The 14,687-nt window shown below is 39.8% G+C and overlaps 1 protein-coding gene and 1 non-coding gene across 3 annotated transcripts; one reads left to right on the plus strand and one right to left on the minus strand.

Annotated features, from left to right (window-relative positions):
* Positions 1–3,042: 3,042 nt before the first annotated feature.
* trnak-uuu (transfer RNA lysine (anticodon UUU)) lies at positions 3,043–3,115 on the minus strand. The gene has a single exon. It is a non-coding gene; the product is annotated as a tRNA-Lys (tRNA).
* Positions 3,116–3,459: 344 nt separating this feature from the next.
* On the plus strand, positions 3,460–11,315 carry nek3 (NIMA related kinase 3). Of its 2 annotated transcripts, none has more exons than XM_029446454.1 (14): positions 3,460–3,478; positions 3,690–3,813; positions 4,063–4,156; positions 4,245–4,342; positions 4,430–4,513; positions 4,863–4,930; positions 5,029–5,115; positions 7,989–8,043; positions 8,298–8,498; positions 8,789–8,903; positions 9,158–9,310; positions 9,432–9,563; positions 9,694–9,811; positions 10,483–11,315. In XM_029446454.1, the coding sequence occupies exons 2-14, from the start codon at positions 3,697–3,699 to the stop codon at positions 10,547–10,549; spliced, it is 1,389 nt and encodes a 462-aa protein (XP_029302314.1). In that variant the 5' UTR covers positions 3,460–3,478; positions 3,690–3,696; the 3' UTR covers positions 10,550–11,315. The 2 variants fall into 2 exon arrangements, with proteins under 2 accessions (XP_029302314.1, XP_029302313.1); XM_029446453.1 differs by lacking the exon at positions 3,460–3,478 and adding an exon at positions 3,492–3,554.
* Positions 11,316–14,687: the final 3,372 nt, after the last annotated feature.

Consider the following 14,687-nt stretch of genomic DNA (forward strand, 5'->3'; position numbering starts at 1 on the left):
TGTTTACATTATGCATATTATTTTTCAATCTTATGTCACTTTTGTTCACTTTTTCATCCCTCGAATAATCAGAGGACTTTCATTCATGAAGTGCATTCCAGTAAGGATTGAGGTTGTTTGTCTAAAACATTGTTATGTAACTGATAATCAGAATGTTAGGTGTTTTCCCACTTCCTGTTGGTCTAATATGTGCTGCTGAGCTCTCTGAAACTCCTGTAGAAGCTTTAGCCCGCTAACATCTACAATTGTGATGTCATCCTATTTGTAAGTACATAATACACCCTCTGTATTAGTAATCTGTAACTGTAACTAAAAAAGAAAAGAAAAGAAAAAGCAGCCTGATCCATCCCCAAAGCCTGCGAAGCATAAACAGCACTGAAGACAGTGAACTGAGAAAAGAGGGACAAGGTGACAGTATCCGAGATAATTACGTGGGGATCAACAAGCTCTCAGGTTAAGAACGATGATAAATCCTCTGTTGTGTAATGCTCAAATGGACCTTAAAGTTGAGATAAACTTTGGATCGTCCCACAAAGTGACTTTCAACATCCCCGAAGCAGCTTCACTGACATGGCTCAATAGTTTATAGTTGTGTTTCTTTGATGTCTATCTTTAACAGCCTCATGATCAAACTGAATTACTATTTCATTTCAGTTCATTCATCCACTTTTATTTGAATCACTGAACAATTATGATGTGATCCAGTGGTTATTATACCAATGGTATAACTGAAATCATTTTAGATTTGTCTTTTTTCCTCATCATTCTCACAGGGCATCTTAATTTGCCTTAAACACCAAAATGTATCACCTGGGCAATGAGACATTATAACAGTATTGGGAAAGTATCCCATATCCTATATGTATTTAAATATTTAACTACTAACCACAAGTATTTGATCTTTTTCTGGTTTTTAATGGGTCTCTGATGGATTTAAGTATTCACCTTCTCAGGCAGTGGATTTCCCACAGTCCCCATGAAGGACCATTCGATGGCTTTAATATAATGTAAGCTTCTCTTAGAAATTCGATTGGCAAAACATCAAGATCTATTTTTATGTTAGAAGAGATGTATTTCACTGATAACCTCAAACATAAAAATTAACTGAAGCTTAAAGATTTTATGACATGGGCAACTGTCTCTGAAAATATTTTTACATGACAGAAAGTCATTCATGCAGCATTTCTTTTTTGGCCTTTTTTGGCCCTTGACTCGGTTTTTTGATCCCAAACTTCTCATGGCCCCAGGAGTTTGAGTTATCCAGCTGCCAAGTGAATAAGGAATACTTTTCACATATTCTCTTTCAACAACTTGCATGAAGTGCTGAATGTATTATAGGATATAGAAGTGATGATGTAATCCAAACTGGCTTAATTCAGACAAATATCAATAATCAAGTCTTAGAAACATCTCTGTACATCAAGGAGGCCCACATGGGGGCCCAACCCAGGGATTGAGAAACCTCTAGACCGTAGTTCTTAATGTTATTCAGTTTTCATATTTATTGCCCCACAGCTGCTTCATGTCAGTCATCTGTCAGCACAAACTAGAAGAGAAGTATCACAGTATCTGACAGATACCATGTGTTATGATTCTGCTTTGCAATGCTCTCTCTGCACCACCAACACCAATAAAAATGCCTATTCCTGGAAAACATGATTTTCATCTCACGGGTATCACCTAACTAAATACTTTCAAATTCCTGGTGAAAGTTCTCGCAATCATTCACATCTATCATGGATGTAGGACACAGAACATGCCTTCACTCTCAGTTTAACATGTTTTATTTGTAGAACTGAGTTTAAATAGGTAAGAACAAGCTTGTATGAATATTTGTCAGAGGGTCTTTATATTGAAATGTATTTATTTTTTGTTATAAATATGTTTAGTTTGTTCTGAAAATACAATTATTTGTGTGTACTTTTGATTTTACCTTCACCCGCTGGAGATTGCAGCTGGCCCACTTTCTGAGTTACACTGGTATTACATTATATAATGCAAACTGAGCTCACTGCTGTCTTGTCTTCTCAGGAATAGTTCACTTAAACTCATCATTCTGTCAGTGGAAGCTCAACTGAGGTTTGTACGGGGCTTTTTCGTACAAATTAACGGGTGGAGTGTGCATGCTCTCCCCATGTTAGCGTGTGGTTTTCTCAATGTCCTCCGGCTTCCTCCCACAGTCCAGAGACATGCAGGTTACTGGCGACTTCAAATTGCCGTGAATGATTGTCTGTCTCTCGCAGCCCTGTGATTGACTGGCGCCCTGTCCTGGGTGTACCCCGCCTCTCGCCCAATGTCTTGGATCGGCTCCAGCCTCACGAGACCCTGCAAAGGATAAGCAGTTATAGATAATGCTGGATCTTTTCAGCTCCCCAAACAGCTTGTGCAGCAAAATTCAGGAGCTGTAGACAAACTGTTGCACCATGTCCAATATTTACCTCATTATTGCCTTTATTTTCCTCCTGTGGAAAATTATTGGCCTACAGGACTGGGGCACTGCCAGAGAGTAACACGCAGAAGGTAATGAGGCAAACATTAGACATTTGGACCCGCTATGCAGTCGTTTGGTTATGCTGTAAAAGATGCTAGGGGAATTCTGCTCAACATTAAAGGACCATACCAGTGTGTTTTCAAATTTCAGCTCAAGCTTAACTACAAAATAGGTAGACTTTAATATGTGCTGACCGTTTACAAATGCATAGCATGTATTTCTTGTGGTCTCCAATCACTGATGTGTGATATGAAAATCTATTAGCAGATGTAAATTGTGCAATCCATCACAGGGAATGTCAAGTCTGCGTTATTTAAAAATAAAGATCTTAGTTTACATTATCTCATAATGTGATTTTCATATTTTATGGTAGTGAACAGATTTGTGTCAGAACAGGAAGTCTTTCGTATGTTACTCCTACAGATTGTATTATATTTTACTCCGTCAGATTTGCTTGTGTAAAAGTGCTAGGATATTTTAACTACAAGGTGTGCCGTAGTTAAGAGTCTGGTCCAGTCCGGTACATTTTAAAGCTATTTAAAAACTTTGATCGCCCGAACAGGGACTTGAACCCTGGACCCTCAGATTAAAAGTCTGATGCTCTACCGACTGAGCTATCCGGGCTCTGGAGGAGTTGTTACGCATTACGTTTAAAAAACATGTATGCACCACAATCTGTTTATATAAAGATGCAATTTATTCTGATAAAACGTTTAATCGACGACAAAAGGGCAAACATGGTAGAAAAAAAGGTATCAAAATTATGAACATAGCCTACAGTGTATACATAATAACATTACGTAATGAATTGAAAAGCATAAAAAAGGAAACTACTGTAAAATAAATACACCATAAAAGCAATTGAAAAACAAAATCCTATAATATGAAACAATTAGAAACTAATTATAACAGTATTACGGTCGAAAACTAGTCTTGATTTAGAGATTATAATCTACCGCCATCTAGCAGCCACGACGTGCAGTACAGGTGAGTGTATGGTACTACGTCATACAATAATAAGGAAGTAGCGGCCAAACAAACAGCACGAGTAGATTATTTTTTGGTGAATTAGTCTTTTAAATGTCTTAATATGAGCACTGAAGACTAAAATAAGACAATCTTTCTCTTCTGATCTCCAGCGGCCCAGTCTGTTGGAGCTAGATTAGTTATTGTTTTTATCCTTTGTCGTCTGTTTTAGGAGCTTTATGGAGAGATACTCGCTCCAGAATGTCATCGGTGAGGGGTCTTTCGGTCGGGCTTTGTTAGTCTGGTGTAAAATCAATCAGGAGAAGTATGTGCTTAAGGAAATCCAGCTTCCCAAGGTATGTGCAAACAAAGATAAAACCGCTACTGTAGCTGTTTCCTTGAACTGGACCCCCCCAACGCAGCATATCATATTAGTTATCATATTAAACATAAACATATTTTTTATGTTATAGCTGGGGGCTCGGATATGGAAATGTTATTTGCTCTGTGCTGATAACCTACCTTTGTTGCCCACACAGAGACGTGGAGGCTGTTTGTTTTGCATAATAGAGAAGGCATTCATTCTTGTATTTGCATTTTTATAGAATCACTCCAAATTGGAGAATTCGAGGAGAGAAGCCATCCTGCTTTCCAGAATGAAACATCCAAACATTGTGGCCTTCAGGGAGGCATTCGAAGGTATTCACAAACCTAACTCTCTTATTACAAGACATACAGTTATTATTGTCCGGATTGTGGAATATGCAGTGTTATTGTGTTTGTTCAGCTGATGGCCTCCTTTGTATTGTTATGGAGTACTGCAGTGGAGGAGACCTGCTCCAGAGGATCCGGCAACAGAAAATTACGCAGTTCTGTGTTGATGATGTAGGCCTTGACTTCCTGCAATTATTCTCACTATTTTATGTAACTGTTTGAAAAAAAAAAAATCATTATCATCTTTTATTTTTCCAGATTTTGAGGTGGTTTGCTCAAATGTGTGCTGCCGCAGAGCATATCCATGATAAACGAGTTTTGCACAGAGATCTGAAGTCCAAGGTATATTAGTAGACATTATAGTTAATAATTATACATGTTAATAGATGTCATTTTATGTCTAATCAATACATAGAACAGACATTATGAACTCATGAGGATGATCAGATTTTCTTTATGTTTTTTTCTCTGAATCCGAACAAGAAGTCGATCATTTAGTTTATTGGTTGGATGCATGTTGATAAAATCTCATCAGTGTGAGCGCTGTGGAGTGAAATGAACAATGATGAAACTGCTGATCGAGATAAGATCACAACATTATCTCCGACTAATATCATCATTTTGCAATGGCTGGCTGCTCTTATTTTGGCTTCATGTTAAGTCATCACTTCTCTTTCATTTCCTTCCCCAGAACATTTTCCTGACAGATAATGGGATAATCAAGCTTGGGGACTTTGGCTCAGCATGTATTCTGAACAGGTACAGGAAGAGAAGGACATCAATTTACAGTTTGGCTCCATTGTTTGATTTTCTGCTGTTACATTTTAGCTCTGACTTTTTATGTGATTGTGTTGCAGCTCAAAGGCATACGCTCATACATATGTTGGGACACCATATTACGTGGCTCCAGAAATCTGGGACAATAAGCCATACAACAATAAGAGGTATATTATGTTTGTTTGGCTGGTTCCTCCCTTTTTATATGGCACAAGATCAAATGAAAATATGTGGGGAAATTGGGTCTTTAACATAAAAAAGCTGATATATAAATACATATAATTCATAGAATGTGCTACAGAGGGCCATATACATGTACACACTTATGTTTAGCCGTACAATAAACAAGAGACAAGAGAGGCACACAGGAACAGCATACAATTAATTAGAAAGAAAAGTATACAAATACCACATGAATGTGATGTATCTATTCTGATTATTACTTTGGAGGTAGAGCACATGCAGACCATGTACCATATTGTTCAAATGTATAGAACATGCAGAAAAACTGTGTTTGCTCTGTTTTCTTTACATTATTATTACGTAGTTTTGAGCACCAACAATTTTCAAAACTCCCATCATACTCTATTGTCGTTGCTTCCCCGATATGCTTGATGTTCCACACAATGCTTTTCATTATCCAGTCTTGGATGTTGTTGAGTGTCAATAAATACACCAACAATGAGGGGTTTGCAAAACAGTCTGTGCTCTCAGCTCAGCAGTTATTAGAGTTGCAAAGGGCAAAGGAACATTTCTGGACATTTTTCAAGGGAAGTTAAGTTTGGGTATTTTGAAAACTTTGCACAATTTCAAAATATAGCCCAGACTACATTCTACACACACTTAGACAAAGCACTATGTGCATCCATGTCATTTCTGTTTATATTAATGCTAGGAATATAATATATAAATGTTTTTTAGTATGTCAGTTAACCTGCAGATGGTAGACTAAAGCAAAGCACACACATATAACTTGTTCACCCCTTCTGCTAGTTTTGTAGTAGGATGTAGTTTAGTGTAGCATGCTAATTGAGGTGTTTTAATTCATCTATTTCCACTCAGTTGTTCACTTTTTAAAAAATTAGTTTGCACACAGCCCACATTGTACCTTTCCCTATTAGTTAACTAGCTAACTCACTACATGGCTTGTATTTGACAAATGAATGGATTATGTCTGTTTATGATATGGTAAAAGCTTAGTTTCTACAGGACTGTCTCAGAAAATTAGAATATTGTGATAAAGTTCTTTATTTTCTGTAATGCAATTAAAAAAACAAAAATGTCATGCATTCTGGATTCATTACAAATCAACTGAAATATTGCAAGCCTTTTATTATTTTAATATTGCTGATTATGGCTTACAGCTTAAGAAAACTCAAAAATCCTATCTCAAAAAATTAGAATAGTTCCTCAGACCAAGTAAAAAAAAAAGATTTATAACAGCAAAACAAAATCAAACATTTGAAAATGTCCATTAATGCACTCAGTACTTGGTTGGGAATCCTTTTGCACGGATTACTGCATCAATGCGGCGTGGCATGGAGGCAATCAGCCTGTGGCATTGCTGAGGTGTTATGGATGCCCAGGATGCTTCAATAGCGGCCTTTAGCTCATTAGCATTGTTGGGTCTGGTGTCTTTCAGCTTCTTCTTCACAATACCCCACATATTCTCTATGGGGTTCAGGTCAGGGGAATTGGCAGGCCAATCGAGGACAGTAATGCCATGGTCAGTACACCAGTTACTGGTGGTTTTGGCACTGTGGGCAGGTGCCAGATCATGCTGGAAAATGAATTCCTCATCTCCATAGAGCTTTTCAGCAGACGGAAGCATGTAGTGCTCTAAAATCTCTTGGTACACAGCTGCATTTACTCTGGGCTTGATGAAACACAGTGGACCAACACCAGCAGCTGACATGGCTCCCCAAACCATCGCTGACTGTGGGAACTTCACACTGGATTTCAAGCAACTTGGATTTTGCTCCTCTCCAGCCTTTCTCCAGACTCTGGCGCCTTGACTTCCAAATGAAATACAAAACTTGCTTTCGTCTGAAAAGAGGACTTTGGACCACTCTGCAACTGTCCAGTGCTTCTTTTCCATAGCCCAAGTCAGACGCTTCTTCCGTTGTCTTGAGTTCAGAAGTGGCTTGACCATGGGAATACGGCTATTGTAGCCCATTTCCCGGACACGTCTGTGAACAGTGGCTTTTGATACCTGGACTCCAGCTTCAGTCCCCTGTCTTTGAAGCTCCCCCAAATTCTGGAAGCGACTCTTCTTCACAATGCTGTTAAGGCTGCGGTCATCTCTCTTGGTTGTGCAGCGTTTCCTGCCACATTTCCCCCTTCCAACAGACTTTTTGTGGATGTGCTTTGAAACTGCACTCTGTGAACAGCTTGCTCTTTGAGAAATTTCTTTTTGTGTCTTACCCTCCTGATGGAGGGTGTCAATGATGGTCCTCTGGACAGCAGTCAGATCAGCAGTCTTCCCCATACTTGTGATTTAGTTTACTGAACCAAGCTGAGTGTTTTTCAAGGCTCAGGAAACCCTTGCAGGTGTTTCCAGTTAATTAGACGATTCAAGTGATTCGTTGAACACTAGTATACTTTTTCATGATATTCTAATATTTAGAGATAGGATATTTGAGTTTTCTTAAGCTGTAAGCCATAATCAGCAATATTAAAATAATAAAAGGCTTGCAATATTTCAGTTGATTTGTAATGAATCCAGAATGCATGACATTTTTGTTTTTTTAATTGCATTACAGAAAATAAAGAACTTTATCACAATATTCTAATTTTCTGAGACAGTCCTGTATATCTGGATATGACATGGTAAATACAGCCTGAGCAAATAATCTCCCCTAATCCCATTAATTCCCATGGAAAGTTTCCACCTTCAATATTCCCTGGAAATCTGCTACCCTAGCAGTGATTTTGTAACTCATGTGTGGGTTAACCAGTCTTGTATTCTTTTGCCTGTGCCAGTACATGACGCATGTCTGGTGTGAATGAATAACCATCGCTTTGTTTATGTGTTCTGCAGTGATGTGTGGTCTCTGGGCTGTGTTCTCTACGAGCTCTGCACCCTGCGACACCCGGTACTTCCCCTCCCTCCTCTCTCCATGTTCCTTGGGCTTGACTGTGGGCTTCTCTCCAAATATTGTCAATGAATCATTGTATAACATACTCCTGCTGTCTTCTTACTGCACAGTGAGATACTGCAAAGCATTGTTGTGGAATGATGGATTCCCAGTATCTTCAGCTGAGTTAGATTATCTGCTGTGTATTTTTTGTGGCTCAGACAATATGGTTTATTGTCCCGGAGATCCTCACGCCTCACTCTTGTGTCCAGTTCCAGGCACCCAGCTGGAAGAGCCTCATTCTCAAGGTGTGTCGGGGTGCGTACCCTCCCCTCCCAAATCACCTGCCGTACGAGCTGCAGTATTTGGTCAAGCAGATGTTTAAGACAAACCCAAAAGACAGGCCGTCCCTGCACAGCATCCTGACCTCTCACCGGGTTTCCAGACTCCTGCGTGCACATCTGCCCTCCCAGGTACAGACACAGTCTGTGCACTTAAAAGTGCAGTTCCCTGCAGTTGAGCCTCCTGCATGGTAACAGTCGCTCAAACAGTTGAACCTGAAGTGATTTCATGGCTGCCCATCTATCAGTTCGACGTACTGTCACAACAGGGTGTTGAAGCGAGAATTTAAGCTCTTACACAATTTCCCCAGCTGTGGTGACCCTATGTGGAATCTGACCTTTGACAAGCTGCTGTTAGTTCAGATGGCCACAGTGCTCATGTTATGCGTTTGATTTACTGCAGTGCTTTGAATCTTTTACAGGCGCTTGAGACGCAGGAACAGGGGAGGCGTACGGGTCGATGGAACAGAGAAGAGGGAAAGAAGGTGGCTAATCTTCTGGGAGAGAAGAGTTTAATAAAAACATCAACATTTGAAGGTACAGTCTAAGTCAAAGTTTACAATGTGTTATGAAGAAAGGAATATACTGCTGCTATTCTGGGAGAAACACATTTATAGGAACATACATGTGATTGCCAGTAAAACAAATGTTTTTAATATTTCTGACGGCACTCGGCTATACCTACTCAGCAAACACTGGAAAAGTCTTATCTGAGTGGTTTTCTGATGGATGAATGAATAATTCCATTCTTGATGGACGAGAAACAAATCTAAAGTAACCCTTTACCTCAGGTGTGGAGTTAGCTGAAGCCCACTGTGGAAGCAGAGAGCCAGGTCCTCGAAGGCATTGGGCCGCTGAGCCGTCAGACACCGTGCTGCAGATGTTGGCCAATGCCAGCCTCGTTTCATCTGACAGCATGACATCAACCAGCCAATCCCTCACAGGTACCACTCATGGAAGTATGATAGCAGTAGCAATGTTTTTACTCCCTCGTTTGTACAAAATTGAAGTTTGGAGAATCACAAACAGTATCAGAGTGTGTCAGCTGTATTCCTGGTTTCCCAGGTGTATCAGAGGAGCCAGAGGACAGCAGGCAGAGGAAACGATGGGACAGGGATCCTCCTCAGAGGCTTCTGAGTCTGTTGGAGAAGGCCCAGCTGAGCAGAGCCTTCAGCACCTTTTTAATAAGTACAGGAGGTCTGTTGATATCTGAATACACGTTATTTTAACTTTGCTGAAGCGCACACAAATTGCGTCCTGATAGGAACATAGGAATGTGTCGGTGTAGTAGATAATATACACAGTCCTCTGTGGTTTCCATTTTCAGGCGACGACCCTCTGGTGGGACCCCTCTTCCAGCCGCAGGGTGACCACCCTGACGGTCCTGAGCCTGAAGTGGCAGTAGATGAAGACCGTCTGCAGCCTCGCTCTGACGACGAGGACACGTTAGTAACCCTGATTTATTGCTGTGTTTATCATGATATTACCAAGTAGGAGCATAGTTATCTAATCTGACTGGTACAGTACAGCAGCAGGACAAAAAGGGAAATACCTGTAGGCTTTGGAAGTCCTGATGATTGACGTCCCGAAATGGACGTCACTAGCACTGGCTTTTAAGGGTGTTAGAAAATATGTATACACTTGAGTATCGTGATATTATGTTTTGTGGTACTGTATCAATTCTCAAAAACATTTTTAATTAATCGCTGAAAACAATATATTGTGTGTGTGTGTGTGTGTGTGTGTCTGTGTGTGTATAAGAATATGTAACACTGTCTGTTTACATTTTTGTATTTCCTTCATTTGTTTACCTAAAGAATCCTGTAAGCACTTTTATTTGATTTTATACTATTTGTTTTTGTGCAATCTGAGCAAAGGAATTAACATTTTCCTTTGCTCAGATTGCACAAAAACAAATTCAGAACCCACTGTTCTGATTGTATAAAAATAATTAATATTCACATTAAAATTCACATTGAATATTTACAGTATGTCCAAGGAGACGGTTGTATGAATCTCTGTTGGATATCCGATGTATAGAATATAGTGTTTTTGCATGACCTCTAATATGAATACAAAGTTCACATGTATTGTGCTGTGCCTCCTCTCTTCACAGAGACTTTGAAGAAGAATCTCCATGCGACTGGATGGATGAAGTTGAGAAAATGTTTTCAGACCACTAAAAGCCTCATTTCCTCTGAGACAATCACAAGGCTGTCATTGATGTAAACATTCACTAAACACACTAACTGTTAGCCAAAATCATTATGTATAAGACCATGTCTGGATCTTATAAATGAGAACCAATTTTTATAGCAGGTTACTGTATCCAAGTTTACAAAATCCCATTTAAGCTCAGACAGTGAGTTTTTGATTTTGTATGTTTCAAGCATTGCACTGATTGTTGTGATTTCACTGCTACAACAAAAACACTCAAATTCTAATTTAGTATTGTTCAACTTGTTGTCATAAAACAATTTCTTACGTAAATATGTGTGAGATGTGTGTGTGTGCTCTGTCGATTGAACATCTGCTGTGTACTGTTCGGGTTACCAATGATAACATTCCCAGCAGATGGAGGCCGTCTGACTCGAGGCTCCTGTTTGGCTTGTCGGGGAAGCAGGAAATATTAGACTCAGAGAAGCTCGTGCTCCATGGGGTCACATCATTTTGAGCCCGCCCACACCTTTTTGATGTCCACTTCCTCTGCAATTTCAAAAGTAGACTAAACATGTTCTGTCATAGTATCTTTTGTCTTTTATTCTCTTGGTGAGACTCAAACTAATCTGGACCCTTTAGCTGTTGTGTTATTTTTAATTTGCTGTAACCACAAATGGTGCTGACACCAAGTGTACAATAAGTGTTTATTATGTACCACTAGGTGGAGTTGAAATCACTTGTGTGAACCTTTTGTAGTGGGTAGGAGTGAGAAATGTTAGAATACGGTTCAAATATAATTACACCTTTTGTTGAAATCCTTATTAAGAATTGGATATAGTCAGATACATATGGGAGCACTTGCCCTGCTTATATGTGAATTTAAGGGACTTTGTTCTTGGTTGGAAGAGCATAAAGACATTTAATATAAGGGAACAAGTAGAGCCTGTCGCTCTTTGTTTGACCAAATTAGAAGCTCTACAATATGGAGTTAAAGCGGACAACAGCCTAACCACATGTTTGGCAGCAGTAAAACAAAAACAAAGCCTCGCCCATGACAGTTTGGTCTCAACAGGATATAGATACTACAGCCTCTTGAGTTAACAAAACCATAATGGTGCTGAATCACCAACAGTCACACCAGGGATGGATTATCCTGCTGCCAACGTTCTTCCAGGGACTGAAGCCTCCCATTGGCTGACAGGAAGACTCTGCTATGTGTGAGTCTTTTTCCAGATATCTGCCAGCGATGTGTTTTATTGAGGAAGCCTGGGGCCGGAGTTCGGCCCTTATCGCGAAGCCACACTGAATCCCCCTCCCGGGCTCACACCCTAGCCCCCTGCTTTTTGTTTTTTAATTCCTACTATATCTCCCCCAGTACCTCCAAAGATGTCCATGTTTAGTAAGGATACAGATAAAGTGGTGTCGCATAGCTGAGCTGCAACACCACCATGTTGTGTGTCCTGCAGATAGGAGGGTCTCCCAACAGTGTTCATGACATCTAATGTAAACTGAGGAGTCTGAGCTTGGATGGTATAATGACAATTGTGTTATTAAGAGCTGAAACAAAGTTACTTGGAGGGTTTTATTTATTGAACCTTCTTTTTGAGTATCAACTTTTTGAGTATCAACTCAAATCAAACTATCAGATTGTTTGTTTGCTTTTTTTGCTTCTTATTTTTCTAAACCATTTACATAAACAGGTTATGTCATTAATATAAAATAACAGAATCTCACACTATATTTCTATTTAATAAAACAACACAAAAAAGCCTCAGAAATGAGCCTCTCTAACAAAGTCTCATTGAAAATTAAACAAACTATAAACAAAGATAGAATGTATTGCACAACTATTGGTTTGCATGAAATTGTGCAGGTATTCTGGTGATTTAGTCCACCACCTTTGACTGTTGTACTTTAGAAAATATAGTGCCAAACAAGCAGATGAACAGGAGCTTCCTCTGGCAGGAAGGATATGAAGTCGTGTCTGTTGTATCAATGGCTATAAATGGGTAAAAGATAATAATTCTCTTTGAATGAATTGCTCATCTGTGCAGCACTCCTACACTGAAAACTCCGTGTCACTGAGGTGTTTATACCTCTGTGAACTCGCTGCAGTGTTTTTGTTGGCAGGTGCAACGAAAACCACCATATCCTGATCATGACCATCGCGTGCGAGCTAACTCAACTAACACGAGAAAATCAGTGCAACTGAGAGTCTTTACTCACAGTCTTACCCAGAACATGTTACATCCTGTATTTCAGTATGTACTCAGAATGGTGGAATCTGCAGCCATTGCTCACACATCTAATCTGAAGTGCTTCATTGATTTTCTTTCTGCTCACCCTGGTGACCTGATAGCAGCTTCCTCTCTTATCAAATGATGAACTTTAAAAGACCTTTCATTTGGTCTTTTTGGGAGATTGTCTGCACACCTCGACCTACACCTTCTGTCATCACCCTTAATGAAATATTGACACTTGTTATCTGCAATGATCTACGTTTCACTTTTGTCTGTATGTCATATTGTCTCTTTTTTGGCCTACTTTCTGAGCGCCCTCAGCTTCACACAGGAAGAGCGCTGCAGATGCAAGATGACCCAGTGATCTCTGTCTGGCTACCGATGCTTAGAAAGGCATTTTCTACCAAATTCAAACTGAGGGAACTTTTGCAAGGTTTTTATTTTATTTTCAGCTACATTAGTTTCTGCACTGTTTTTAAGGTTTTTAGAAGACTTTTATACCCTCAGTGGTATCAACCACACATTAAGTGAAACAATGAAACCTGCCACTATGAGTCACCCAGTAAAGAGAAGTGCTGTTCTTCACGGGGAGCAGCTCTTCCTGTTAATAACAAAGCACTTAGGCGCTGCAGTTGGGAGTCTCTTTGCAACTATAAATATTGGAGCTGTCATTGTTGTGCTTATTTCAAGCCCTCTGCAGTGACCCTCCATTGTCTCCTGCCTGTGCTTTGTAGATCTGCATCAGACAATAGATGAGCAGGGTTTGCCGTGGAGCTCCACAAGTCATCGGCAGCTCAATGTAAAAAAGGTCATGAACAGTTAAATTTGGATCCCGTGCTATGTGAAGTTGGACAGTGCCTGCTCTGTGCAGGTTATCGGGCGCCATTTGCAATTGTAAACCCTGCTATTGTTTGTGGCTCACACGCCTGTTGACTCATGATGGGCTGGTCCACCTTTGGGCAGGGTCACAGGCTCTGTTGGCCCGTCACTTTGTAAATACATTTACATGTATTTAAATGTCATATATTGTATATTTTTGTTTTTAATTTTTCAAGTTGTGAAGTTCAGCTCATCCTTCCTAAGAAATGTATATAAAAATGATCCATTTTGTAGCTCCCACAGACTACACTTGTATTATGTTGGCAGCAGCAGATTTTCAGATATCACCTAACAAATGTACATTATTCCAGCGTGAACTCTTGTACTTATCTTACGTATCTTATGTCTTTTCATGTCAAGTGAATTTTAACGCTTGCTTCAGTGATCTACACATGAATCACATGTCACACACGGTCCTCCCCCACCTTACACTGCAGCCGCTCCTCCGCTTTTTCAGTGAAACATCTCACCCCCGTCATTTTTATCTCTGTTTAATATCCTGTGAAAAACAACACTTTGCATTGGGGTAATGCATCTGATTTTGAGGCACTGGCTGCACAACTTTGATGCAGAGAAACTCCCTCAATGAACATATCCACAGTGAGGAGACCTACAGTATAAAATATTTCTTGAAATATTCCAGTATGTCAATGAAGCACAGCATTGAGTTCGACACAGTTTAATTTAAAAACCGAAACTGCTGGAGATGCTAGGCATGAAAAAGGCTAGTGGTCCGTGCCCCAGCATAAATCCAATCTTTCAGTCTTGTGAATCTGTGTAGATGCACAGTTAGCATTCATCTCATTGATCTAAAACAGAAAAGAATGACAAGTTAATGATTAATGTTTTTATCAGTCATGCCACTTGGACTTTCCCAGCACACCCAACCGTGTCCGTATCACTGGAAATGTTTCACACCGTAAAGACCCAAAAGAAACTGTTCTGTGTTGGCGTGGGCTAAAAAGCATGGGTGTTTGAGATGTGTTGTAGGACTAATGATGTTTCAGAAACTGAAACTTGCAAAATGTTCCCTTAATGTGCT

The sequence above is a fragment of the Cottoperca gobio genome, chromosome 13, assembly GCF_900634415.1.
Source record: "Cottoperca gobio chromosome 13, fCotGob3.1, whole genome shotgun sequence".
NCBI classification, from domain to species: domain Eukaryota; kingdom Metazoa; phylum Chordata; class Actinopteri; order Perciformes; family Bovichtidae; genus Cottoperca; species Cottoperca gobio.

What these genes read in the sequence shown, in the direction of transcription:
- nek3 (XM_029446454.1), top strand. Translation starts at nt 3,697, where the DNA reads ATGGAGAGATACTCGCTCCAGAATGTCATCGGTGAGGGGTCTTTCGGT. An exon ending in CGCAGTTCTGTGTTGATGAT is followed by an intron (nt 4,343 to 4,429) that starts GTAGGCCTTGAC and finishes TTATTTTTCCAG; the next exon opens with ATTTTGAGGTGGTTTGCTCA. An exon ending in CGCTCTGACGACGAGGACAC is followed by an intron (nt 9,812 to 10,482) that starts GTTAGTAACCCT and finishes CTCTCTTCACAG; the next exon opens with AGACTTTGAAGAAGAATCTC.